Source organism: Conger conger, chromosome 4 (genome assembly GCF_963514075.1).
Source record: "Conger conger chromosome 4, fConCon1.1, whole genome shotgun sequence".
Lineage (NCBI taxonomy): Eukaryota > Metazoa > Chordata > Actinopteri > Anguilliformes > Congridae > Conger > Conger conger.
Genome location: NC_083763.1, coordinates 40,918,946 through 40,946,307, shown reverse-complemented (window position 1 = coordinate 40,946,307; position 27,362 = coordinate 40,918,946). Strand labels below are relative to the sequence as shown.

Below are 27,362 nucleotides of genomic sequence, written 5' to 3'. Positions count from 1 at the left end.
TTCAAATAGAATCCCGGACACAATTTGAGGATTTACTGTATGTGGTTAAAGGGCAGAATTTATGGGTTTTTACATCCATATTGGGTGAACTATGTAGGAATTACAGCCCTTTTTGTACATAGTCCCCCCAATTTTAGGTATTTGGACGGATGAACACAAACTGAAATAAAGTCATCATATGAAATATTTAGTTGCAAATCCTTTGCAATCAATGACTGCCTTGGCCAGTCAAGAATATTCCACTTTTTAGCCTAAAAATACTCTGGTTGCATTGGCTGTATGATTTGTATCATTTACTGTTGCATGATGAAGTGTTGTCCAATCAGATTTGAAATCATTTGCATGAACGTGAGGAGATATGATGTTTCTGTTTCTTTATTCATCCCACTGTTGCTGTCACCAGTCGCATCATCACTGAACTGAGACGGTTTGCTTGTTTGACAGATGAGGTCGTATGCTTTGGATCATCATTCCTCTCTTTCTCCACAATTTCCTCTTTCCATCACTCTGGTACAGGTTGATCTTCATCTGATCTGTCTATAACACTTTGTTTTGTTACATTTTTGCAAACTGTAACCTGGCCATTTTATTCTTGAGGCTTGCCAGGGGTTTGCATCCAGTGGTGAACTCTCTGATGTTATGCTGGCTTCGTCTTTTCTTGATAGTCATCTTTGAAACATCTATGCCTACATCCTGGAAAGTGTTCTTGATTTGTTTAGCAGTTACAAAGGGATCTTTCTTCACTATTTGATGTCATCCACACCCTCTCACAGCCCCAAGAGGAGTCATCTACTGTCATCCACTACACTGGTCTTCTGTGGTCTACCATGTCGTTTGCCATTCCAGTGCGTTCTTGCTTCTTAACAATGTACTAAACAGTTGATTTTGGCACACCAAATTTTTTGCCTTTGTCTCTGATTGATTTATTCTGGTATTACAGCCTAATGATGGCCTGCTTTACTGGCTTTGACACTTCTTTGGTCCTCATGTTGAGAGACAACAACAGACTCCAAATGCAGATGACACTCCTAGAATCAACTCTAGACCTTTTGCTAGCTCCTTGATGACTGAATGATGAAATTTAGCACACCTGTCGCAGAACTATTTGAGCAGCCAATTGTCCAATTACTTTTGGTCCCCTAAGATAGGAGGGAACTATGTATAAAAACGACTACAATTCCTTCACTGTTCACCAAATGTGAATGTACTAGCCCTAAAAGTCTGCAATTTAATTTCATAGTCATTGTTTTATTTCAAATTTAATGTGCTGGAGTACAGACACAAAACAACAAAAAACGTGTCACTGTCCAAATAGTTATGGACAGCACTGTATGGGTCAAGTAATTCCATTCCATTGGGACATTTTAAAATCCTACAGAATTCCTGCCGATCTCCTGTACATCATCTTCAAAAAGCACACATTCCTTCAGGAATCGTTTTAAATTGTAGATCAGACCAGAAGTTTTCCAGAACTGGAAAAGTAAAATATTCGTTTACTTTATCACGTTGAGTTGAAATCTTACGCATTGCATATGACAGGCCATTCAATATTTTCTGTTTTTACAAAATATCTCAAACCACGCAGAAACTTAAAATGACTGTCACGACGTTACCTAGTAGCTAAGTGGCGAATAAAGTACCCCAATTCATAAACCGTACACAATTAATTTCTAAACCATTTCAGCGCTGAAGGTGCAATTAGGCCAATTTATTTAAATCTTGTTTTTGTTTTACTGCCAAATACAATGAGAATGCAGCCTGTGGACCAACTAGGTAGACTGCTGGCGCTCAATCTTGTTTATTGTCAATCTATTGTTTTTAAATAATAGCCTAGTTGTCATACAGACTATTAACAACAATACTGCAAATCTAATGAATGGATATCACAGCGTGGCTGCAAGTATAATTATTATAACGTTATATTGATAATTTACCCCATGTATAGACTAGAAAACATACACCTGTTTGTGAATGGTAACGTAACCTTTAAAAAAGGCGTCGGCGTCATTTCCTAGGCAACAGTTTGCGCTTGGATTACTGTTTGAATGGTGTAACGTTAGCTTGCGATAACACCGCTGAACAGTTAACATCAGTGAATGTTTTATGAAATTCAGTGGATAGTTCTATCAACGTATAAAGAGCCATTCTGTAGAGTTTCATCATTTCTTAAATTTCTTATCTCGGGTGAAGTTTCTGGGTATTTTCCGGGTGAATTTCTATAATTTGAATTAGAGATAAAAGGAGAAAGTGCTCTCAGACAGGTGAGTTAACTTGAAAAGCTACATGTAACTTGTAACTAACTGTAGATCTTTTCTCGCGAAACGCCTGTTCGGCAAATAAGAAACATCAATTATCAATCAATGAGGTTTCTGTGTCATGCGTGCTATTTGGCTAGATGTCTTATCATTGTCGCCTATATACTAAAAATACGGAAACTGCAAAGCTGCCTGGAAGTCGCCCTTGTTGTCGTTGGCAGTGCTTTTGCTTGATGCTGACAGAACTTTAAAGGTGATTTCGGGTTTGCTTGCATTTTTGCACGATTAATTGAAGCAGCTGCTTATACAGATTTTTGTTTTTGCAACATTATCTATAGTATTTCGGACAAACGTCTGTTTGAAGCAAACCCTATAGTCAGTTACACGCCTGATGACTATTTAAGTCTCGTGCAGAAAACTGCATCTCTCACTTATTGTTACTTACAGTGTCATAACTGCAGATCAGTGCGCAAAGTGCGTAGACGCCGTGTACCGAACGACAAGTTAGCACATGATGTTCCGAACAGTGCAACTTTCAGATCGATTTCAGTTTTCGATTTTGTGTGTGTAAAGTTCAATTCCTGACGTATTCATAAAAAACTTGGTACGAGTCACATACGCATTACATTTCATCATACAGTGGCATCGTAACAGTGCTCCCCTATGACAGTATGGTGGGGAAGCTGCTGCTAACAAGAGACTGCGAACCGGGCAGGCTTAGATGCACGGGTCAGCCAAAAGTGTTCCTTGTAAAATTGTTCACGCACGTACACACGTCGTTTTATATAGCTAGGCGGTACCAGTTTTAAGTAATGTTAAGATTAACCAGGTAAATATTTCTCTAGAGATCTGCCAGCATAACAGAGTGCAAAACTGTTGTAGTGCCGTTCGGAACATCGTGAATAGGTGTTCGGAACATCCTGAGCTAACACGATCTTTCGAACACAGGGAAATTGTGTAGTTATTTCCAAGTGTTTCAGTGTCTGTGATAGCCAATAAGCAACCATATTCAGGAACCACCTTCCTGAGGAGAAGAAATGGCCTACCATTCAACGGAAGTTAACTTCTGGTGGAAGCGGCCGGAATACAGTCAGTCATATTATGAGGCAGCCTAGAGGGGCTGAAAACTAAAAATGGCTTGTTTAACAGTGTCTTACTGTATCTGAAGTCAATGTAGAGTTAACTATGGTACTGTCATGAACACTAGTGATAGGAGTATATTTAACAGAATAATACCAATAATAAAATAATTTAAAATTCACTTTAAAAAAGGCATTTTTATGTGTTTTAGCTAGGTACAAACACTATTAAAACCCAATTTTACCCCCCAGTTCTATTGCTGTAACATAAAAATGTTACATGTTAATGACCTCTGTGGTCAGAGTTGATGTCCCTCCCAATGGATTGTAGGTGCAGATCTTACAAAGCTTGTATGTAGTGTTTTGTGAACTAGGAAACACAATTCAGGTACAATCCACGTGTTTTACACATCACAAAATATACAGATTTCAAACTACAAATTGTTTTGCATATCTCAAAATATAAGTCACAAAATACAAATCATTTGGCACTATTTTTCAGTGTGTGACAGGGTAAAATCCTCTCTCAAATCATGCCTAAAGCATGCCGCTTGGTAGACAGCTAACATTAGTTCTGTGAACATAAAATACAGAATATTTACTAATCCACATTCATTAAAGCAGCTACAATTAGTTTTCACTGATGATCTACCAGTATAAATTTTGCTACCGATGTGCTTTTTTACCAGATTCAGCTGCAAAAAAGAGCACTCCACTGAAGTAGTTGCAACAGGCAATGTGGCATATATTTCGAGGAGCTTGGTTAGGGTAGGGAAACTATCCCCCCAGTACATAATAACCTCTGAAGTTGCCACCTCATGTGATCAGAACATGAATGCAAATATTTTCATTCGTTTGTTCTATGTCTGTGCTCATTTCTACCGTTGGAATAAACAAATGTGCTATTTTTATTTTTTGATATTAGCCTAAACATAATTTTTAAGTGACGTAATTGTCCAAATTGCTCCAAAGTAGTCCAGTTCGTTTGTGCTGCGTTTGTGCTGGTTTGTGCTGTATTTGTTTTGTTAAGTGCCGTTATGGTTATTTAGATATGAAGCATGTTATTATTAGCCAAGACGTAATCTTCCACCCCAACAAGCTTTGGATCGGCCCAAAGTGGTGTCATTAATTTGTGCTGGGTTTATGCTCAGATTACACCTGTTAATATCTCAAATATGAATTAGGATCCTGTTATGTGCTTTAATAAAGTACGTTGCAACCAAGTTGCTATATTGAAACCACAACAAATGGTTGCATTCCACCAATGTCATGTCACAAGACATTTCTTGGATATACACAGTTGGCATTTAAAGCCATGCATTGCCAATTACTTCTAGAAAGGCATTACCCATGATCAGACTGGGCTTTAGAGGATATTTTATATTCATATGCCACAGCAGTTTCCCATATACAGTAGCCTAGCTAATGTCTCTGTAAAACAGAACAAACAAGGAAATGAAAGTGTTTGTCAAGTAACACAAATCAGTTGCAGTACTACAGGTGTCTGAGGCAAAGGAAACAATAGCCATTACCTTGGGAACTAGCAGTTGTAATTACGACTCCAGGGAGACGGATCTGCTTGGGTACATTGCACATTTGGTATCATCGCACTAAAGGAGTCTTAAGCAATAAAATGAACAGTTACCAGGTAGGAATTTGAATACTGTAGGAAATATTCTTTCTTGTGACCTATTCTTAGGTATGTGTGTACACTTTCTTGTTCAGGTTTATATGTTTGTTTGTAGATTTTTTTGTTACATCTAGTTAACAATGAAGACATTCTAAAAGCTATTTTCTATTATCAGGCTTTTCTATTTTGAATTAAGTAGACGGCAGATTGTTCACAGTTGGGAATTAAAGCCAGTACACTGAGTGAAGTAGTGTGAGACTACAGTTTGTAAAATTACTTCTTTGCTGGAATTATATCAAGGGACACTTCAAAGTCCTTTTGAGTTTCTCTCCTGGGTATTTGGGTAATTGTTTTCTCTGAATATTTCTCATTAGTCTTTGTGATGATCAGATATACACTCATTTAAAATGACTCTCATACATTTATTAGGTATTTAATAGACTTCTTTTTTAGATTTATTAAGTCTTCTGCTGCTGTAGGCTATCCAGGTTTGATGCTTTGTGTGTTCAGAGATGCTCTTCTGAATACCAGTGTTATAATGCATGGTTAGTTACAGAAATACTCAAACCAGCCCATCTGGCATCAACAATTAGGCCATGGTCAAAATCACTGAGATCACATTTCTTCCCCATTCTGATGGTTGATGTGAACATTAACTGAAGTTCCTCACCCATATCGGCGTGATTTTATGCATTGAACTGCTGCCAAACCTTTGACTGATTAGATAATGAATATGAATATGTAGGTGTACAGTTGGTCCTAATAAAGTGCTCAGTGAGTGTGTATGTACTCTATATGTATGCATTAAAAAAAATTAAACCCTTAACGGTGGTGTTAGATAATTATTTGTTATTTGCTTAATTGAACACATTTTATTGTATCGGAAATCATAAACCTGAAAAGGTTAGGTTATTCCACAGTACTGCTGGTTTTGAGGAAAATTGGCATAATATTTTTAACATTTAATTATTAAAGTTATTTGTTATTTACATCCCTAGTCTGCTTTATTGTTAACTGTGCATTTGATAAAACTTTCATGTGATATAAAAGGCCCACATGCATCAGTGTTCTCTCCCTGGTCTTAGTATCTAAAACGTCCACAAAACATTTTCACAAAGAGCAGTGACGTAGGTTTTTTGAAAAGTCCTTAATCCTGACCCCAGAGCCCAATTCCCTTGTGGTGTGCGCGCAAATAAAATATTTTTTCAATTTTAATAATGGTGGCTTGGGACAGCAGGGAATGAGGGAACGGGAGTGTAGAAGCCACAGTGTAGAAGAAAGTACAACAAATATTATTTTGGAACTTCAGGCTTTTAGGGGGGGGGGGGGGGGGGCTATGTAGGGATTACAGAGACATGGTTTGGGGATGAAGATAATATAATCTAGCAGGGTAACAAATTTATTGGGAAGGACAGATCCAGTAAGGAGGAGTTGGGGGTGTGGCTGAAATTGCTGAAATTGACCAACTCATTCCTAGTGAGGATATTTGGATTCATCTTATTGGGGAACAAGAAGAGGGTCTTAACATAGCTGTTACTAACTGCCTGCCTCAGAGAAGTAATGTGAATATAATGCTCTTTAAAAATATAAAACAAGCTTGACAGGGAGGTGAGACTATTATCATGGGCAACTTCAATTGGCCAAATATTAACTGGAATTTTGGACAGGGAAAAAATGAGGAATTTTTAGATTAGACCATTTTTTGACACAGTATGTCAGTCTGCCTAGAAAAGGGCTGTCGATTCTAGATCTGGTGATATGTAATGATTCTGATAGAATTAGCAGTATAGTGGTAATGGAGCGACTTGGGACAAGTGATTATTCCACAATAAGTTTTGCTGTATTTTGGCAAATTAAGAGGGGCTCCTCTAAGTTCAGGATCAAGATGTGATCAAATTTATGTAGACTGATTGATGTAGACTGGGAGAAAGCTCTTGATTGCAGGACTGTGAATGAAAAATGGGGATGGTTCTAAAGGGTTCAATTTGATGTGCAGTGTAAATTCATTCCAAAGGTGCGGAAATGTACATTGAAAAAGCAGTCTCCACAGTGGATGAATAGATACGTATACGAGTTAGCAAAAAATATATGTATAAGATACAGTGAGCACCATAATTCATTGGACAGTGACATATATTTTGTTATTTTGGTTTGGTACTCTTGCACGTTGAGTTTGAAAGGATACAATGAAAATGAGCTGGAAGTAGAGACTGTCAGCTTTAATTTCAGTGTATTTGCATCCATATCGGATGAACCGTTTAGAAATGATAGAACCTTTTGTACATATTCCTCCCATTTTAACGTACTACAAGTATTTGTTGAATTGGTTTACAGGTGTGTTTTTTTAGGTAGGTGAATTAATTTGTGTTGTTACTGAATGCAGAAGAGAACTGCTGTCTAGTCTTGATTCAAGACATTGAAATTAGGATTGTTGTTGGGGTGTGACAACAGCAGTGTCAGTGAAAATTAAGCTGGCTGTCATAAAGTTCAGAAATGAAAATCAATCAGGAACATTGCAAAAACTCTGGGCATACGTAGAAGACTACACCAGCAGGACTACAGATGGTATATGACAAGATTCAACCACTGCAGAACAGAAAAGCAAGATTACAGTTTGCTGGACAGCACCTAAAATAGCCCCAAGAATTCTAGAACTAAGCCTTGTGGACAGATGAGACAAAGATTAACATGTACCAGAGTGAAGGAAAGAGGAAAGTGTGAATAAAAAAAGGAAATGCCCATGATCCAAATCATGCCACCTCATCTGTGAAATATGGTGGAGGGGGTGTTATGGCTTGGGCCGATATGGCTGCCTGTGGAACAGGCTCACCTGTCTTCATCGATGATGTGACTGCAGACAGAAGTAGAACAATGAATTTTGAAGTCTACCAAAATATTGTATCTGCTCAGATAAAACCAAATGTCTCCAAATGTATTGGACGGCACTCAATCATGCAACAAGACAGTGACCCCGAAACGTACTGCTAGAGCAAGGAAGGGGTTTTTGACGGCAGTGTGTTGGCAGTTTTATCCCTGCTGTAGCCAGAGTAAGATCCATGCAGCTGTTATTATTATTTGGTTATTATTATTGTTATATTGTTATTTGGTGTATTCAATAAACTGCAATAAGAGTAGTGAGTGCAATACTGCATTGTTGGGCAGTAACTAATCAGGGTAGGAAATGTTTTTGTTCACTGTCCACGGAGGCTGGTGCATCCCAGAATTCACCAGAAATGTTTTACCAAAAAAGTTGATATTTAGAGTAGAACAAGACCTCTAAACGGTGAGTGGAGACCTGCCAAAGCAGGCATAGTAGAGTAGACAAACCTACCAGCCACAGATCAAATTTACCAGAATTTGGCTGGTGGCTGGCGTAATTTGCATACCTTGATCTAATACTAGGCTTTTCCACATACTTCTTTCAGCCATTCCCCAGAAGCGGCCTGTACAGCACCTCTTCGTTCCTCCACAAACGCGGCACCATGCCAGGGCAGCAGCTCCCCGGCGAGATACTCTCCTCCGGCTTCAGTGCCCCTCCACCATGGAGCCCCGGTCCCCTCCAGCCCTTCCACTTCCGCACCAGGAGGGAACCGGTGGACTGGCGGCGTTTCGCGGCCCTGGATGTAGACCGCGTGGCCCGGGAGATGGACGTGGCCGTCCTGCAAGAGCACATAAATGGTGTCACTTTCTGCGACGTGGAGGCCGAGCGCTGCCCCCACTGCCGAGGTGCGGTGGACCCCGCACTGCTCAAGGTGCTGCGCATGTCCCAGCTCAGCACCGAGTACCTGCTCCACTGCCAGGACTACCTGAGCGGCCAGCTGCTGGGGCTGGAAGAGCGTCTGCAGGGGATGGTCTCTAAGGCGGAGTGTGAAGGGAAAGAGCGGGTCCGGCTGGATGCAGAGCTGCAGTCCGTACGGCAGGAGAGCCGGCGCAGGAAGAAGATGATCGCCACGCAGCAGCTCCTGCTCCAGGCTGGCGCCAGTAACTACCACAAAGTAGGGCCTGAGCATACATATATTTCAGTTGAGAATCGACATTGTAGGTTTAAATTGTTACATCATTTTTTGTGACCTGTTTTCAGAGCTGTGTGTACACTTTCTGGTTTAGGTCTATATGTTTGTTTGTAGATTTCTTTGTTAAGCGACATCGCTCAGGCAGTAAGAGCAGTCATCTGGCAATACACCTAACCCCCAAATGCTCCTGACGAGCTGGTCGGCGCCTTGCATGGCAGCCAATTGCCGTCGGTGTATGAGTGTGTGTATGAATGGGTGAATGAGAAGCATCAATTGTACAGCGCTTTGGATAAAGGTGCTATATAAATGCCAACCATTTAACCAATCATTTACAACAAAGACATTCTAATAACTTTTTGTTTACTATTGGGCTATTATATTTTGAATGAAGTTGAGGGCAGATTGCTCAGTGTTTAGAATTATAGCCAGTACACTGAGTCATGTAACATGAGACTACAGCTTTTAAAATGATTGCTTTGTTGCTATTGTTGTTTGTTGTTAAATCAAGGGACTCTTAAAAGTCCTTTTGAGTTTCTCTCCTGTAAAACATACTTGGTAAATTGGTTTCTCAGAATATTGCTCATTAGTCTATTTTATGATTTCTTGATGTAACATCATAGGTTTCATTACATTATGTTTCAGTCTTTTATTCAGTTAAGGCGATGCAGTGAATTGTGTTTGTCAGTTTGTTGTTATTTAAATTTTTAAGAACCAGTTCTAGCTTGGAAAGTTTTGCTAGTGAGTAGATCAGGTGCATTGCATTTGTTGCACTGATTTTATATCACCTAACTAATGCATTTAACAAAGTTTGTTTTATTCTTTCAGTGTCACTGCTGTGAAAAGTCCTTCATCAATTACTCGTATCTGCAGGCACATTTGCAGCGGCGCCATCCAGAGGTTACAGATGCAGGTTAGTTAAGAACTGGTCCGTTCCTCCAACTTCCCTGAATGCATATTGAAGCTGTCAACTGCAATACCTTGGTAAATACACATTAATTCAGACTTGCTCATGTGATTTCTTCATGTCTCTTGAACATTAGATATTAGTTTAATTTTTTCGTCGACTTAGTTTGACAAGGAGTGTGCATCACTGCTGTTCGCTCAACCCATACAAGACATTGCAGCTCTGTCAAATCTCAACTGTATGCAGTGACCTGATATCCTATTGTTTGCAGGATGTCATGAGAACATTATGTCTATGTCTGCAGCTTAATAATAACCTGCCTTAAGTTTTCCAGTCTGGTCCTGGTTATTTCTAATGGGTTATGTTGGTTCAGATATTTATATTTGTATATTTCTGTTTATATTGTTTGCATTGACTTCTGTCCAAACTACACCTTGAAGTCCTATTCCGTCAGATACACTGATCTCTGCAAAATAATTATTGTGTAGCTTTCGTAAAATGTGCATTCAAATGTGTTCAAAATATGTTTGAGTCAGTACCTACAGATGACAGTAGACAAATATTTAAGGGCCACACCATTGTTAGATGTGTTTTTTATAAGCAGAAATACTGTGCAGTCTGTAAGTATTGGGACAGTGACACATTTCTTGTTATTTTTGCTCACCTCACTGCTATAATTAGCTATGTGTATGTTATAAGTTATAATTGCACTGTATAATTATTTTAATATTCAGGGTATTCTAGCTGCCAACCGTGGTATGCTACTTGGAAAGTTGATTTACTCTTCAAGTTTTATCTATGTGATCACTCTAGGACCTGGAACTCTACTTTTCTCTAGGATCTTCAATGCACGTGTCCCTGGTTCTGATTTGCACTTTATTGTACGTCGCTCTGTTAAATGCATCTGCTAAATGACTGTAATGTAATGCTCTGTACTCCAGCAAACAAACAATTACAGCCCTTTTTAATACATAGTTCCTGCTTTTTTATGGGACCAAAAGTAATTGGACAAATTAACACAAGCAGAAATAAAGTAATCATATTCAATATTTCGTTGGATTTGCACCATTTGCTTGCTGGTGTACAGAGTTACTAAAGGACTGCACTATATGTGAATATTAACATATAAACATAACAATAATCTTTGAGTATGCTCCACCTGCCAGTTACTGTAATTTCCTGTGGTTAATTGGAATTAATGGTATCTCACATGAAACTTAATGGACGCCACTCATTTGCTGCTTGTGGTGAGACTTAGTGGAAGACCTGTTGTCTGTGGCCCCTCAGAGAGGCAGAAGAGGAGGCAGGCGGAGCAGATGGAGGATGGGATTGAGGAGCTGAGGGAAAGGCTGAGGCTGACTCAGTCTAAACTGGAGGCGGAGAGAGAGGCAGAGGCCCTGAGGAAGCAGCAGGTGAGGTAGAAAAGGATAGGGGTGCAGGGGTAGAGCTACAGTCCATCTACAAGAAAGGCACTATACATTTTACAGTGCTCCAAAAGCTCCAAATCAGGTAGCCAAAGACCCCCCTTAAGCTGTTAGGTGGCCAACAAGTGGAGTAAAAATCAGAAAGGTATGAATAAATAGAATGGATTCTTCACCTGGGTCTTCTGTGAGAGGATTGTAAATCCTGAAGACCAGATTAATGATTAACCATCTGAACTGAAATCAACAGGAGCTGGAGCACCAAAAAAAGAAAGAGGCTAGTGAGAGACAGGAGCTGGAGAGCTGGAAAGAAGAGGAAAGGAGGAAGTTTCAACAGGAGATCGGAGACCTGAAACGGCTCCTCCTGCAGGAATTTAAAGACATATCCAGCCAGAGTTCTGCCATCGAAGCAGTGAGTCACAAGCCCTCTGCACCTTCATTAACATGAAATACTTGATACACACCCATGGGTAATCAGACATTGTGTCAGGACAGATATGTGATGAGGGAACCTCCTTGGGCATTTGTTTAATGTCATTGTAATTCATTTTTGCTAACAAAACAAAAAGGTGAATCCAATGTGTATTAATGTTATCTAAAAATGAAAATGAAGTTTACTTTGAATGTTGTCAAAATGTTTATTTTGTTATTTTATTTCAACTATAACTTTGAGAGGATTCGTGGAGGTCCAAAAGGCACTAGATGGAGACAGAGTACAAGCAAACGACTTGTCTACTCAAAAGTGGATTACAGTATTTACCTGGGTCATCTTTAGGCAGTAAGAGCAGTCGTCTGGCAGTCGGAGGGTTGCCGGTTCGATCCCCCGCCCGGGCTGTGTCGAAGTGTCCCTGAGCAAGACACCTAACCCCCAAATGCTCCTGACGAGCTGGTCGGGGCCTTGCATGGCAGCCAATCGCTGTCGGTGTGTGAGTGTGTGTATGAATGGGTGAATGAGAAGCATCAATTGTACAGCGCTTTGGATAAAGGCGCTATATAAATGCCAACCATTTAACCAACCATTTACAACAAAGACATTCTAATAACTTTTTTTAATTATTATTATATTTTGAATGAAGTTGAGGGCAGATTGTTCAGCGTTTAGAATTATAGCCAGTACACTGAGTCATATAACATCTTTAGATGTTCATCTTTCACGTGTGGATCATCATTTAGATATTCTTATGTTGTTCTTATGTTATGAATTTCACAAATTTATTTAGTTTATGTTTATTACAATACGTAATGATATCTCAATGTCATTGGGAATTATTGTCAATAGGTTCCGGCCTTTCCTTTCAATCATTCAGTCCTCAATTCACAACAGAAACTGCAGGAGCTTCAGGCCAAGCCGGTGTCTGTCTCCAACCTCGGGACACTGCTTGACGAGGACGAGCAGGAGGTCAGGGAGGGGCAAGAGAGAGGCCTGAGGCAAGAGAGAGAGCTGAGGGGGAAGATTGCACTACAGGTGAAAAAAATATGATACCACCAGATGTACCCACAGGCCCCTCCTTCTCATTGGGCCTATGTTTCTCTGACAGCTGCCTGGCTGATCACCTCTTAATTTGAATTTCAGAAGAGTAAGTGGAAGAGGAGGCTTCAGGATATCCAGAGCAGCCACCAGCTAGAGAAGCAGGAAGTAAGAAACTTGGTGGTGGGACTGTTCTTGCACACGTGAGAGTGCATTTGTGCTTATTGATTGTGAGCTGAACACATTTAACTGTAAATCATTCAAAAATGCATCTACAGAAATAACGTAGGATTTATCAAAGTTGTCGGATGTCACTTTTTTAGTAGGATCCAAATGGACTTCACAAGTGCTCTTAGCAGTTCGTATTACATGTGGAAATTAAAACACATGATTGTGAGGCTAGTTTTGTGCTTTTATTAATAAATTAATTAAAATTTGATTTTGATTTAGAGAGGCAAAATTATTTCAATAAGCTAATTGAAAATTATAATTATTCATATCATATAAAGCATGCAGCTGGATTCTACATTAAAATGGGTAATGTTATTCAGGTAATTCTGATTAATTCATGCTTAATTGGAGTTGAATAAACAGTGCGCTGCATAATGTTTGGGACAAAGACCCATCATTTATTTATTTGCCTTTGAACTCCATAATACGAGATTTGTAAAAAAGAAAAATGTGGTTAAAGTGCACATTGTCAGACATTAATAAAAATGTTATACATTTTGGTTTAGAAATTGGTGTAGAAATTACAGCAGTGTTTATATTGTCCACTATTCTGTAATAATGTGGGATTACAACCACTTAACAATAAATAAATAAATTGATTTTTTCAAAATATTATTCATCAACATTATCGCTTGCCTGTTACACTTTATCTGTGTATTTCCAAATGGGTTATGTGGGTTCAGATACATCCCTCGTGTTAAAATTGTCCAAACTACACCTTGACTTCCTATTCCCTCAGTTACACTGATCTCTAATCGGTCCTCAGCAAAATGATTATGATGAAGTGCTTTTTAAAATGTGTTCAAATGTATGTTTAATTCTGTACAAAATACTAGTTGAAAAAGGGGGTAAAGTGGGTGGTGTGACTATTCTTGCACATTCATTTCCAGTGTGAGAGTGCCCCCTAATGCTGTACCTATTACCTACAGCTGCAGAATGAGAATGAAAGGCTGATCATGGCCTTGTCCTCAGACCAGAAGACAGCTGTGCAGAAATTGCAGCAGCAGATTAGCTCCCTCGCAGCTCAGATGAAGTGCAAGGAAAAGATCATTCAATCGCAGGAGGAGAAGGTGACCCTGAAATGCTGTTTTAATTAATGATTTCATTGAATATCTAAACCACTTTAATTGCCAAGTCACTTCAATATTTTTTTTTACAGCAACAGCAACTGAACAAGTTTGCAATAGAATTTTAAATTACTTTAATAAATGCTGGTTCTACTGTATATCTAGTATACAGTAATATTAACTTAGTTTACATAGTTTAATATTTATTTAAAATATAAGTATAACATCATCTTTATTCATTATTGTAAACATTCCTAATCTACTACTATTCATCTTTGACTGGGAATTAGTGAGAATAATTTGTTGGTTAAATATTGTCTTATTTTATCTTTTTCTCAGATCAAGAAAATGTCATTGAGACCTGTAGCAGGTAATATCTGTTTACCATATTACTGTAGATTTTATGGTGCAGTATATTTTGACAGAGGGACTTTTTTCTTAAAATAAAGTGACATAAAATCCTGTTTTTATTCCCTGGATCAGAGCATATTCAGTGGGCTCCAGAATTATTGGCACCCTTAATAAATACAAAAGGTTCTGTAAACTAAAAACATGTGTAAAGCAGTGCACTTTATTCATGATAATGATTCAATGGAATCAACCAAACCAATCAATCAAAGTTAGCATTTTTCAAATTAAAAAAATATTTCCCCAAAAAACAGGTTCCACAAAGCTCCCTGGTTTAAAGGGGTATGAGAATATTTGGTGAAATTCTCTTCACTTTCCGACAGCTAGCAATAAACCAACTGCTCTGGGAACACATCTGATATCTGTGACTGTTCCGGAACAAATTTTCAGGGACTTGCCTTTTTCATCGCTCCCTGTAGCTTACATCGAATGAGGGCAGCTCTCAGCCAGGGGGCAGGTTTACCTGCCTATCACAATTGTGGCATAATATCCTTGGGACCCCCCCTCTTCAGTTCAGACCACAGGTTTTCGTTGGGATTTAACTCTGGAGACCGAAATAGCCATTGCAGAACACGGTTGTTGTTTTTACTTAACTGTGTGGATTTCGATATATGCTTGGAGTCATTTTCCTGCTGGACAATCTACCTATGACCAAGACTCAGCTTCGTAGCTGAGGCTACCAGATTTTCTGCCAAGATTTCCTAGTACTGTTTTGAATTAATTTATCTTAAATAGTGCCCCTGGCAGCCACTGGCAGCAAGACATCAATGACCCACCGCCATATTTGACAGTAGGTAGGAGGTGCTTTTCCTTATATGCATTCCATTTTGCCACAAAACCTGTCGATGGTGTGTATGGCCAACACATTCAATTTTGGTCTCATCTGACCATAGCACTCTCTTCCAGGCATCATTCCAATGAGGTTTGGCAAACTCAAGATGCTTGGTATTGTTTATTGTGCTCAGTAAGGGCTGTCTTTGTGCCACCCTTCCAAAGCGTTTGCTGGTATGAAGGTGCCATTTATTTTTTTTTTATTTTTTTGGTGACCCCAAGACACAACCTCTCTGCAATCTCTGCAATTCTTAAAGGATAATGAAAGATTTTGCCCAGTCCCTTCCACTGCACAATTTTAAAAGATGTTGGAGGGTTGCCATTCAGTGATGCGTCATAATCAAGAATGACCACAAGTGAATGGAAAAATCTCATGTCAACTAGATTAAGATCCATAACCATGAAAATAGACTGACTAGCTAGACTAATTACCCAGACTACCTACTTGATCATAATTGTTCAATTTAACTTTTTTTTTTTTGTAAGATATTTTTTAGGCCTTTTTCAGCTTTATTGGACAGTGTAGTATAGAGAGACAGGAAGAATGGGAGGGAGAGAGAGGGAAAGATCGGATTCGAACAGCCGACGTCGCGGCTCGCAATGAGCATGCGGTCAGTGCTCTACAGGCTGCGCCACTGGTGCTAGCCACGGGCTTCTTGGCAATGAAATACAAGTGCAAATCTGGGTTTTAAACCCATTTTTTGTGCGGTAAGCCACACAACGGTGTCTGGTGTTTTGAAATTTTCATACATGACTACATTTTGTGCTCATTTAAAGACTTGTAACTGACTGCTTCGTTTATTACTTACACCACCAGACCTTCCCCTCGGGAAGCCTGGAGAGATTATGATGTCTTTGTGGGCATGCCCGCTCTTTTCGATTGGATCTACATTCCTACCCATCAATCAAGAGGGGCGGAGTTGGGGAGTTAATTTGCTTAACTTACTCTTTTTTTGTACAAATTGGAGTGGCACGGCTTAATTAGATTTCTTTTCTTTTTTTTTAACTATAGGATTAATCTTATCTATAAAATGTAGGCAAGACACTCAGCTTTACAACTAAAAAAAGTGATTTAAACTGCAATTCTTGGGTCATTTATGGCCTCGGTCACCATCTTCCTTACTGTCCGTGGGGATAATACGCACTTACATCCACTTACATATGTTTCACGCCTTTTTATTATTGCCCTTACAGTGCTGAGTGGTATGCTTAACTGTTTTTTTGTACCCATTACTCGACTTGTGATGGTAAATTACCATCTGTGTCTTCCGAATTGACAGTTCTTTGCCTTTTCCGATACTGATGGTTGACAAAGGGATTTTGCATTCTTGTTACCTCATTTGTTTTACTGGAGTAAATGGAATGATATAATGAGTGATGGAATGACATAATATTGTTTCTTTTGACTGAGATTAGTTAAATTAAAGTAAAATTGTATTGCCTGTTTCACTCTGTTTGATTTTATCTACAATAATTGTTAGGGGTGCCAATAATATTTCTATCTGTGGTCTTCAGGAAAAATGAGACTAGTAAATACAAAAAATTGAAACGAGAGTAAATCTAATGAAATAGAAGTATATTGTTTGAACATAATATATACATCATTATCCATATTATGTATTATATGCAGCCTTTTTCCTCAATTTCTATTAAGGGTGCCAATAATTCTGGAGCCCACTATACATGTTTTATTAATGGAAACAATAGATTTGATCATGTAAAAATCACTCCTCTCAGTTTCAGCTTCTCCAGTTATCCCAGATGAAGAATCATCAGAACAAGACCAGGAAGGTACTTGTCCTTGAAGCTGATGGGAAAGAATAATAATAATAAAAAATGGACCTCATCGAATGGTATTGTATAAATATATTCAGTTTATAATTCCTTTCAAACACAGCTTCTTTTGTTCATCCTGTGGCTCTGACACATGTTCTATAAATTTGTATAATGTCCAGTGGAAAGTGTACATTACAATTATTTTCCTTAGATTCACCAGCCATTTCAAATTATTGGCTCCAAATGCAGAACTCTACCTGCTGTAAGTGATGAATAAGACAAAGTGAAATAATTGGGTAATGAGAACTGTGAGCATTAAGGCATTGACCCACCCCTGTTGTATAATTTCAGAACTGGAGGATTCGGGTGACAGGAGGCAGAAGTGGGTGGATTCCAGCCTGAACTCCAGCCTCATGCCCGACTTCAGGCCTATCCTTGAAGGAAAACTGAAGGATAGGCTTGAGAGCATGGGGCTCAGAAAGGTACACAGAAGACACTGTCCTGCAGTGTACTGGGGCAGTTGTGGGGTACTGAATGTTAACCACAAGCTCTGTCCTGCAGCATCTCAGCGTAGCTTTGTTACCCACACACTTTTTCCCACCGCACCTCAGTGTAGCATTTACACACAAACCTTTTTAAGCAGCATCTCAGAAGCTTTGTTACCCACAAGCATTTTCTCAGCATCTCAGTTTTGTCTGTTTTCCGCAGCATCTCTGTGTAGCCTTGTTACCCACAGTCATTGTCCCACAGCCCAATAAATTAGCATTGGGACACATTCTCTTTCCCATGACATCCACTCTTTGAATTTATCTGCCAACTCAATTCCATGCAGAATATTGTAAGAGACATAGATGAAGCATTCAACAGTTCACTTCTTGTTTCTGCTGGTGAAACAGTGCAATAATTTTTTGGTACTGCAGGGGACCAAGGGCATTTCAAAGCAGACTTTCAGGAGTCTGAGCTCTTTGTTGGCGGGGCAGAGACAGCAAAAGGCTCGGCGGCTCCCAGACCTGCTGGGCCTCAGAGAGAGGCTGACCCAGGAAGTGACCCACAGAGTTTGCCGCCTGCAGAAGAGTCAGCGCACCTGGGTGCCTGCCGCCCGCACAAGCCACAAGGACGGTTAGTGTCTGAACGAGCAATAGATCCAGGGTGAAGTTTAGCCTAAAATAAAAAATTACATTCTGTAATAAAGATTTAACTTATTGAAGTGCTCATGGAAAGAATGGCAGTACTGTATTAGTAACAGACAGAAGGTGTAAAAACAACTTAAATCATGACTGTGTGTGACTCATGATTTCATGACTCTCTGACTATTTATTTGGTCTTGTGGAGAAGTATCTTCTGTTGGGCAAATGCTGCAGACTTTTATATAAAAAGACAGATAAATTACCAACTACAAGGAAAAACTGAGAAAGAATTCCTAACTGGAATTAACTTTTCAGCTAATGAACTAGAACACTTGTTCATCAAACAGAATTAGTGGAAAGAGGTTCTGAGCAATGTCCGGTATAAAAGGCTATATCTTCCAGCTGTGGCTAACTGCGGTACTCTTAAGTGAGTACTGTGGAAATTTTAGTGACCACAGTAAATCAGGACCTCTGCGAAACATCTGAAAGACAGCACCACCTACAGCACAATGTGCTCTGTACTGGACAGGGGCATAATTGCTGCTTCCACATCCACATAAAGAAAATTTGCTTTCTACAAACAGAACTTGCAGTAGTATCCTTGTAGATTTCCCATTCAGAAGTTACAAGACATAGCTAGCCTATAGCATAAGCTACCAAAGCTTTGTCAATAATACAATGGTAGCATGATCCACATTTAAAAAAACTAAACCAGCCAGTCTTACTTCGGAAATATTTGGCTAATGCTAGCTTGTGTAACCCTGACATAACCATGTTAGCTCCTTGAATGTCTTCAACACATTCCAGTTTGAACCACTTCAAGATACACTATATTGCCAAAAGTATTCACTCAGCTATCCAAATCATTGAATTCAGGTGTTCCAATCACTTCCATGGCCACATGTGTATAAAATCAAGCACCTAGGCATGCAGACTACTTCTACAAGCATTTGTGAAAGAATGGGTCGCTCTCAGGAGCTCAGTGAATTCCAGCGTGGTACCGTGATAGGATGCCACCTGTGCAATAAGTCCAGTCGTGAAATTTCCTCACTACTAAATATTCCACAATCAACTGTTAGTGGTACTACAACAAAGTGGAAGCGATTGGGAACGACAGCAACTCAGCCACAAAGTGGTAGGCCACGTAAAATCACAGAGCGGGGTCAGCGGATGCTGAGGCGCATAGTGCGCAGAGGTCGCCAACTTTCTGCAGAGTCAATATCTACAGACCTCCAAACTTCATGTGATCTTCAGATTAGCTCAAGAACAGTGCGTAGAGAGCTTCATGGAATGGGTTTCCATGGCCAAGCAGCTGCATCCAAGCCTTACATTACCAAGCGCAATGCAAAGCGTCGAATGCAGTGGTGTAAAGCACGCCGCCACTGGACCTCTAGAGCAGTGGAGACGTGTTCTCTGGAGTGACGAATCACGCTTCTCCGTCTGGCAATCTGATGGACGAGTCTGGGTTTGGCGGTTGCCAGGAGAACGGTACTTGTCTGACTGCATTGTGCCAAGTGTAAAGTTTGGTGGAGGGGGGATTATGGTGTGGGGTTGTTTTTCGGGAGTTGGGCTCGGCCCCTTAGTTCCAGTGAAAGGAACTCTTAATGCTTCAGCATACCAAGACATTTTGGACAATTTCATGCTCCCAACTTTGTGGGAACAGTTTGGAGATGGCCCCTACCTGTTCCAACATGACTGCGCACCAGTGCACAAAGCAAGGGCCATAAAGACATGGATGAGCGAGTTTGGTGTGGAAGAACTTGACTGACCTGCACAGAGTCCTGATCTCAACCCGATAGAACACCTTTGGGATGAATTAGACCGGAGACTGCGAGCCAGGCCTTCTCGTCCAACATCAGTCTGACCTCACAAATGCACTTCTGGAAGAATGGTCAAAAATTCCCATAAACACACTCCTAAACCTTGTGGAAGGCCTTCCTAGAAGAGCTGAAGCTGTTATAGCTGCAAAGGGTGGGCCGACATCATATTAAATCCTATGGTTTAAGAATGGGATGTCACTCACGTTCATATGCGTGTGAAGGCAGACGAGCGAATACTTTTGGCAATATAGTGTATGTGCTCATGATATTAATCAGGTGAATTAATTTCTCCTAGCTATACTCCATGTTGCTCCAAACAGCTGTTTTCAGTCCATGTTCCAGTTTGAAAAGGGTTTTGGGTTTCAGTGAATTAACTCAGTAATGCCGCTTAGTGATCTATCCCCCTGGACAACACTGTCTGTTAGCTAAATGAAGGCCATGTAATATAACTTTAGAAAATTAGCCAGACTTTTAGTTTAATAGTAGATTGTAGCTCCCAATGTGGGAAAAAAAGTATAAGGTCGGAGAAAATGAGCTAGAAGACAACATGAGGGTGATGCAGTATCACTTGAGTAGATGCTGCATAGCTAGATAGCTAGTTAGTTATCCCTGTCAATTGTTTGTTATTCCTTGGGATACAAAACATCCAAGGTGACTGCAGGAATAAGTATGAAATGAGAGCAAGCAAAAAGACAACCGTCTACTTTGCAAAACAGCTGCTACCAAAACAAGTAACTGCTTCAGCTTGCAATGACTCTTAGAGGGGATGTACAATGTCTGCATCCTAACAAGGGCTGCTGGTCTTAAAGACTTTAATCATTGAATTACCCATCTGTCTTTAATGATACTCACCCAAATGTGATTGTATTTCAGTGCCATCTTTTGCCGTTTTGTCACTTCAATACCACGATCGACATATACTTCACCACAGCTGTTTCATTAGTAGGTTTTCTTCTGATGATGTCACGGGAACAAGACCTATTCATTTAGAGTGAATTTTTGATGTACAGGCTGGGGACTTTATTGAAGTTCAGCTCTCTGTGGTGTTTCAAAGGGAGGACTCGTGTCAGTCCTAAGCTACAAAAAAGCCCAAGGGCCAGGAACACTGCAATGAAAGCCTCTTCCAAAAAGGTGCAATCTGAGGCTCCGCAGCCAGCCCCAAGGTCCACAATAGCACTCCAGGTCCCTCGAAACCGTCCACTGAGGAACAGGTATCTACCAAAATCAGTGATAACACCCTACAGGTTTCTACTGTCAATTTCTTGCAGTTGTACAGTACATTGACAGGATCTGCAGGGAAACTAAATAAAAGAGTATGTGTTTCTCCAGCACTCCTCCCTTCAGCTCAGAGGAAGACTCGGCCAGGGACGCTGCCTACATCACCAGCCCCAGGAGCAAATCCACACCCTTGGTCAGGGTGGTCCAGTCAGGGGTCAAGCTGAACCTCACCGCAGACACCAGAGAAGACTGGTCAGACACAGAACCATCAGAGGGTCCGGGAAGTCCTGTTAGCAACAGAGTGCCAAAGTTGCAAGGTTGGAAGAGTCCTTTTTTTCAAGGCCTACACACATATTTTTAGTGATTTTTGGTGTTCATATCATCCTGGAACTGATTTGTGTTCCATACTGATTCAAGTAAAATTCAAGTCCTGTTTGTAGAACGATTTCCCACATGACATAACGTATGCTTTTGGATAATTATCGAATGATGTTGCTAAATGTTAACACATAGCTGACCACAGGAGGTGGATGGGGAAGGGTTAGGGACTTTTTAAAAAACCAACATCACTGTGCTTTGTGAACTTTTTTGGGCATTTTTGTTACTAAATGCAAGAACAGAACGCTAATGCGTGTGGGCCTTTAAAATAGATGCTTCCCTATATGATCCACAATAACATATTTTCACAGGTTCTGTGGTCCAATCTTTGACGAGAAGCCTGGAAAGACAGCTTAGTTCCCCCAGTATTAAGCCTGCAGGTGGGAAGAGAGTGATGCCACCGGTGACCGCCTCGTCCCACAGACCCATCGCAGCGGCACAGGTCAGAGCCCAAATGACAGTGATTCTCTTTGTCCACATACGCCTATAGTCCACTGACCTCCCTTCCTCTCTCTCAGCTGTCCGATGAGGACAGCGACCTGGAGCTGTCTTCCATTGAGGACGTCTCCCCACAGGCAGTGGTTGGCCGTACCCCGGGAGCACGGGGTAGTGCGGATTCGGCAGGGTCCAAAGGGACTAGTATGTGGAGCTCATTGGCCAGCAGGGGAGTGGGGTGGTGAGGCCTCTGGGCACATTGCCATATGCACAGTGTACTTAAATAGGATATCTACAATTCTGTAATCCAGTCGTCTCCAACCCTGGCCCTGGAGAGCTACTTGGGTTTTCACCTTGAAATCAGCACCCTGTTGAGACTCAGGTAACCAGGTGAGGTGAGTTTACTGTGTAATCAACTGCTATAATTGATTAAGTGCAGAGTAACAACAAAAACCAGCAGACCCTCTCGCTCTCCAGGACCAGGGTTGGAGACCACTAACGTAATCACATGTAGAAGAATAGAAACAAAGCAAGACAGGGGCCTGCTGGTGAACAGTGCCTTCCAAATGTTATTCTACTAAAGGTATTCATGCTTTCCCAGTTATATTTTAATTTCTATCTGTTGACCCATAATTGAGAGTCAGTAAAAATTTTCTGTAACTGTAACAAGTATGGACAGTACTGGTGGTGTTCCATTCAGTGTATCTGGAAAAACTTCCCACAATCAGGGAACCTGACTGTGCCAATGCTGACTATCGCTGTGCCCCTGCAAAGCAATGCATAATTTTCAGAAGCATCACACGGGAAAGGGAGGGCTCAGTCTCACAACCCCCTCGCACATGTTGGCTTGTTGGGATTGGTTTGATAATGTAGTTACTTGTTTTTTTTGTTTTTTTTTATTAGACATTGTCATGGACATTGTTTTTATGCACGAAATACCTAGATATCACCTTCATTTTCTAGAATGTATGTAGTGTGTCAATGTTGTCCTGAGTATAAGGATAAGGATTTAGAGAAGCAATAATTTAATAAGTATGCATTTTAATATTTTGACCAAGTGTTTGTTTTTTAACATCTGACTTGGAATTTTATCTCAAATAATGTTATGTGATGAACATTTTAAAATGTTATTTTTTTAATATCCTATTATGAAAGATTCAGATTTAATATTCATAATTAACTATGTTGCTCAATCTCCTGCTGAGCAAGGCCAACAAGCGTGTGCAATGTTTCTGGAATCATATTAAAATTAAGTGTATGTTTGTTTGAAACAGTCTCTCCTCAATGTGTCAAACTGTGTGTGCTGTGTTTCTATGAATTGAAATAAAAAATGATAAAGAGATACGATATTGCAGGTGTATATTTTTTTTATTTAAAGTCAGTACACAATAAATACAAACAAAATGAAAACTGACTCATAGTATAATGCATGAACACACACTCACTGAGCACTTTATGGAACAGCAAGTACACCTACTTCTTCATGCAATTATCTAATCAGCCATTCGTGTGGCAGCAGTGCAATGCATCAAATCATGCAGACATGGGTCAGAAGCTTCAGTTAATGTTCACATCAACCATCAGAATGGGGAAAAAATAAAAAATAAACATTTCTCTAGAGTTAACTCAAAAAACAGAAAAAAAACAAAAAACATCCGGTGAGTGGCAGTACTGTGGACAGAAACGTCTTGTTAATGAGAGAGGTCAACAGAGAATGGCCAGACTGGATAAGGTAACTCAGTACAGTAACACTCTGTACAATTGTGGTGAGCAGAAAAGCATCTCAGAATGCACAATATGTCGAACCTTGAGGTAGATAGGCTACAACAGCAGAAGACCACGTCGGCATCCACATCTGTCAGCCAAGAAGAGAAAGCTGAGGTTGCAGTGGCCACAGGGTCACCAAAACTGGACAGTTGAATTTCTGATGAATCTCGATTTCTGGTTTGGGACAATGAGTTAATTGTTCTTCAGTTGCCTTCCCAGTCACCCTGAATCCACTGAACGGGAGATTTGCAGCATGGATGTGCAGCTGCGAAATCGGGAGAAATTGCTTGATGCAATCATATCAACATGTAACAAAATATCAAAGCAATGCTTTCAACATCTTATGGAATCCATGCCACAAAGAATTGAGGCTGTTTTGAAGGCAAAGGGAAGCCCAACTCTAGTACTAGGAAAGTGTTCCTAATAAAGTGCTCAGTGAGTATATTCTTTTAGCACAATGGCTGGAATTGTCCCGGCAGAATTTTTTCAATCAGTGGTTCTCCAGTGTGGACTGCCTACTGTAATTCCTAAAAATATATTATGCAATATATGCAGATATACAGTCAGGTGCAAATGTTTATGAACAGTACTGCAAAAAAGTGTAATTTCTACATAGAACCAGATGAAGAAAAAAAAACCGATTAATAATTAATTTATTATTAGTATTTACTCTGTAGAAGTATATTTGATACAAGTTGTTTGTACCATTATTCTTAATTAGTCAGAAAATCACATCATGTATGAGAATAATGGGACATCAACACTAGTCACCCCTAGTTAGCATGTGTACACTGTATCTGTCTCATAAATTGTTTGCCACATAAATGGAAAATTAGACTATTGAACCAACAAAATAATGTACATTTGTCTTTTCCACTGGCGGCATGGATGGTGCAGTGGGTAGCACTGCCGCCTCACAGCAAGGAGGTCCTGGGTTCGAATCCCCGTCGGCCAGGGCCTCTCTGTGCGGAGTTTGCATGTTCTCCCCGTGTCTGCGTGGGTTTCCTCCGGGTACTCCGGTTTCCTCCCACAGTCCAAAGACATGCACGTTAGGCTGATTGGAGAGTCTAAATTGCCCGTAGGTATGAGTGTATGAGTGTGTGAGTGAATGGTGTGTGTGCCCTGTGATAGACTGGCGACCTGTCCAGGGTGTATTCCTGCCTTTCGCCCAATGTATGCTGGGATAGGCTCCAGCCCCCCTGCGACCCTGATCAGGATAAGTGGGTTCAGATAATGGATGGATGGATGCATGTCTTTTCCACATTTTTTGGAAAATTACTAAACATTGAGTAACACTTTGAGCTTAACTATAATGGTGTTTCTAATACTTAATGATCTGCACAGCACACTGCAAGCCACAATAGCCCAAAAATAGCCCAAGCACAACCCAACTTACCTTGCAGGATTTTTTGTTGCAAACAGCTTGTGACAGAAACTTTTGCACCCAACTGTATATATCATAATATTAATTATATAAACAGCATATACCACCATTTCTTGGCTGTCTTCATGTGACACGACTAGCTGAGCTTCTGCAGTTGCTGGGGACAACGGTTGAACCTGAGACAAGCCAGGTGGACAAATATGGCCAGTGCTCCACAATTTATCCCATTGTTAGAAAGAGACCCTGAACTACTCCTGCCCTTTGGCATGTATTTTTGTGATGCACAATGGTTTCAGCGTGTGCAAAAATTTGTGTGTCATCATACATGATTTCTGAAGGTTATATTAAGTTATATTAAGTTAAACTGAACTTAACCACTTAACCCCTTCGCGCATTTGTCAAATAATGAATAATATTAATTATATAAATAATTGAATATTTATGAAGTGTTCTATTTAAGGCTTTATAACTCCAGATGTGAGCATCACAGAGACGTGGAAAAGACATGTACCATTTACAATACTTAGTATATATTTTCATAATTTATGTTTAAATAGTCACAAATATAAATAAAATACCATAGTCCCAAAACAGGCAAAAGTATACATTTCCTGGATCATAAACTCATTGACCACAAGTGGGAAAACTCTGAGGATGATTTGCAGAACAACTTAAAGATCAATGAATCAAAATGGAAGCAATGTACTCTGGTGTCCCTTAGAGTCTCCGAATCTATCCATATGGCTAAATTCTGCATTGCATAAAAGTAATATATTTTCATACTATTCAACTTTTTTCACTCATGAATAAGTCCCGTTATCTTGCTATGACGGAACATATAAACTCAGTATTTGACATCATTGTCAATTATTGCCTACTAATAAAGCTAGAACACACAGTGTGTTGCTTCCACTCATACAGTATATTGGTTGCAGGAGCACTGAATGTCTGAGGTCTGAGTTGAGCAATCTCAGGATGCACAATGGCCACTAGGGGGGCTTGTGGATTTGGATTAAAAAATTGGTTTTATACTGTATAAAAATTTAAAAAACATGCAATTACATACAAAGAACAGCCTAACATTTGTCTACGATCCACCATGTAACATCTCGTCATTCCCTCCTGTAACTATTACATGGCCAGACCAATGGAAGACTCTTCCTCCATTGTCAGCTGCCTTATGATGATTGCTTCCCACTGGTTGTTTTTTTGGGGGTTCAGGCCTGGTTTTTTTACCATCCATTCTTCCATTATGTGAACTCGCTTATCGTGAACCGGGTCGCCGGGGGGCTGGAGCCTATCCCAGCATACATTGGGCGAAAGGCAGGAATACACCCTGGACAGGTCGCCAGTCCATCGCAGGGCACACACACCATTCACTCACACACTCACACCTATGGGCAATTTAGACTCTCCAATCAGCCTAACCTGCATGTCTTTGGACTGTGGGAGGAAACCGGAGCACCCAGAGGAAACCCACTTGGACACGGGGAGAACATGCAAACTCCTTATAAATAAGGCCGACGGGGATTCAAACCCAGGACCTCCTTGCTGTGAGGCGGCTCCCCACTACACCTGTTTTTTTTTTAACCCAATTATCTTTATGATATTTATTTGTGACAGCGTTTCTAAAAATTCCACAATTAATATAAAAATGCATATTGCGGTCATGAAAAAACTGTCCCAAGTTACCAATTTAGAAATGATTAATATAACACACTATACCTGGACTGTGCAGGTACAGTAATAAATTACCACCACAACCATTTATGTAGTCGTTGGTCATTAGCCAAAATTGTCAAGAGTGTATAAAATAAAAGGAATTGAATTTTCAGTAAACAATGCAGAATGAGGAAAGTAGTCATTTAGAAATAACAATGTTAAAATGTGATAATCAGTAGTTAAGTTCTAAATTCCAAATCGCTGCAAGGAATCTCAAATTAAAAGTCTATTTTATTTCTGTATTTATAATACATGTGGTGTCCAATGTAAAGCTGAGCATGTTCAATTCCCATCCCAGTTTGGAATGGCCAATCATCGGCAACTGCAGCCATGTTCATGCGTAAGCCCCACTGCCAATTCAGGAGAGTGTACAATCCACAGTTCTCCAAAAACTTGGTGTTGCCAGCTGCTTCTTTTCACACTGCAGA

At 40.1% G+C, this 27,362-nt stretch overlaps 1 protein-coding gene across 1 annotated transcript; it reads left to right on the top strand.

Annotated features, from left to right (window-relative positions):
* The first annotated feature begins 8,446 nt into the window (after positions 1–8,446).
* Positions 8,447–22,306, top strand: dzip1l (DAZ interacting zinc finger protein 1-like). The gene is made up of 14 exons (XM_061238960.1): positions 8,447–8,959; positions 9,803–9,887; positions 11,169–11,293; positions 11,553–11,714; positions 12,627–12,767; positions 12,876–12,938; positions 13,931–14,071; positions 14,408–14,438; positions 17,435–17,565; positions 18,004–18,202; positions 21,085–21,241; positions 21,360–21,565; positions 21,938–22,074; positions 22,145–22,306. Exons 1-14 carry the CDS (start codon positions 8,447–8,449, stop codon positions 22,304–22,306), a joined length of 2,253 nt encoding a protein of 750 aa, XP_061094944.1.
* The last annotated feature ends 5,056 nt before the right edge of the window (positions 22,307–27,362 follow it).

Coding starts and splice junctions, on each gene's coding strand:
- dzip1l (XM_061238960.1), top strand. CDS start 8,447: ATGCCAGGGCAGCAGCTCCCCGGCGAGATACTCTCCTCCGGCTTCAGT. Junction 11,715..12,626: donor AGAGTTCTGCCATCGAAGCA/GTGAGTCACAAG, acceptor AATTCACAACAG/AAACTGCAGGAGCTTCAGGC. Junction 22,075..22,144: donor TCGCAGCGGCACAGGTCAGA/GCCCAAATGACA, acceptor CCTCTCTCTCAG/CTGTCCGATGAGGACAGCGA.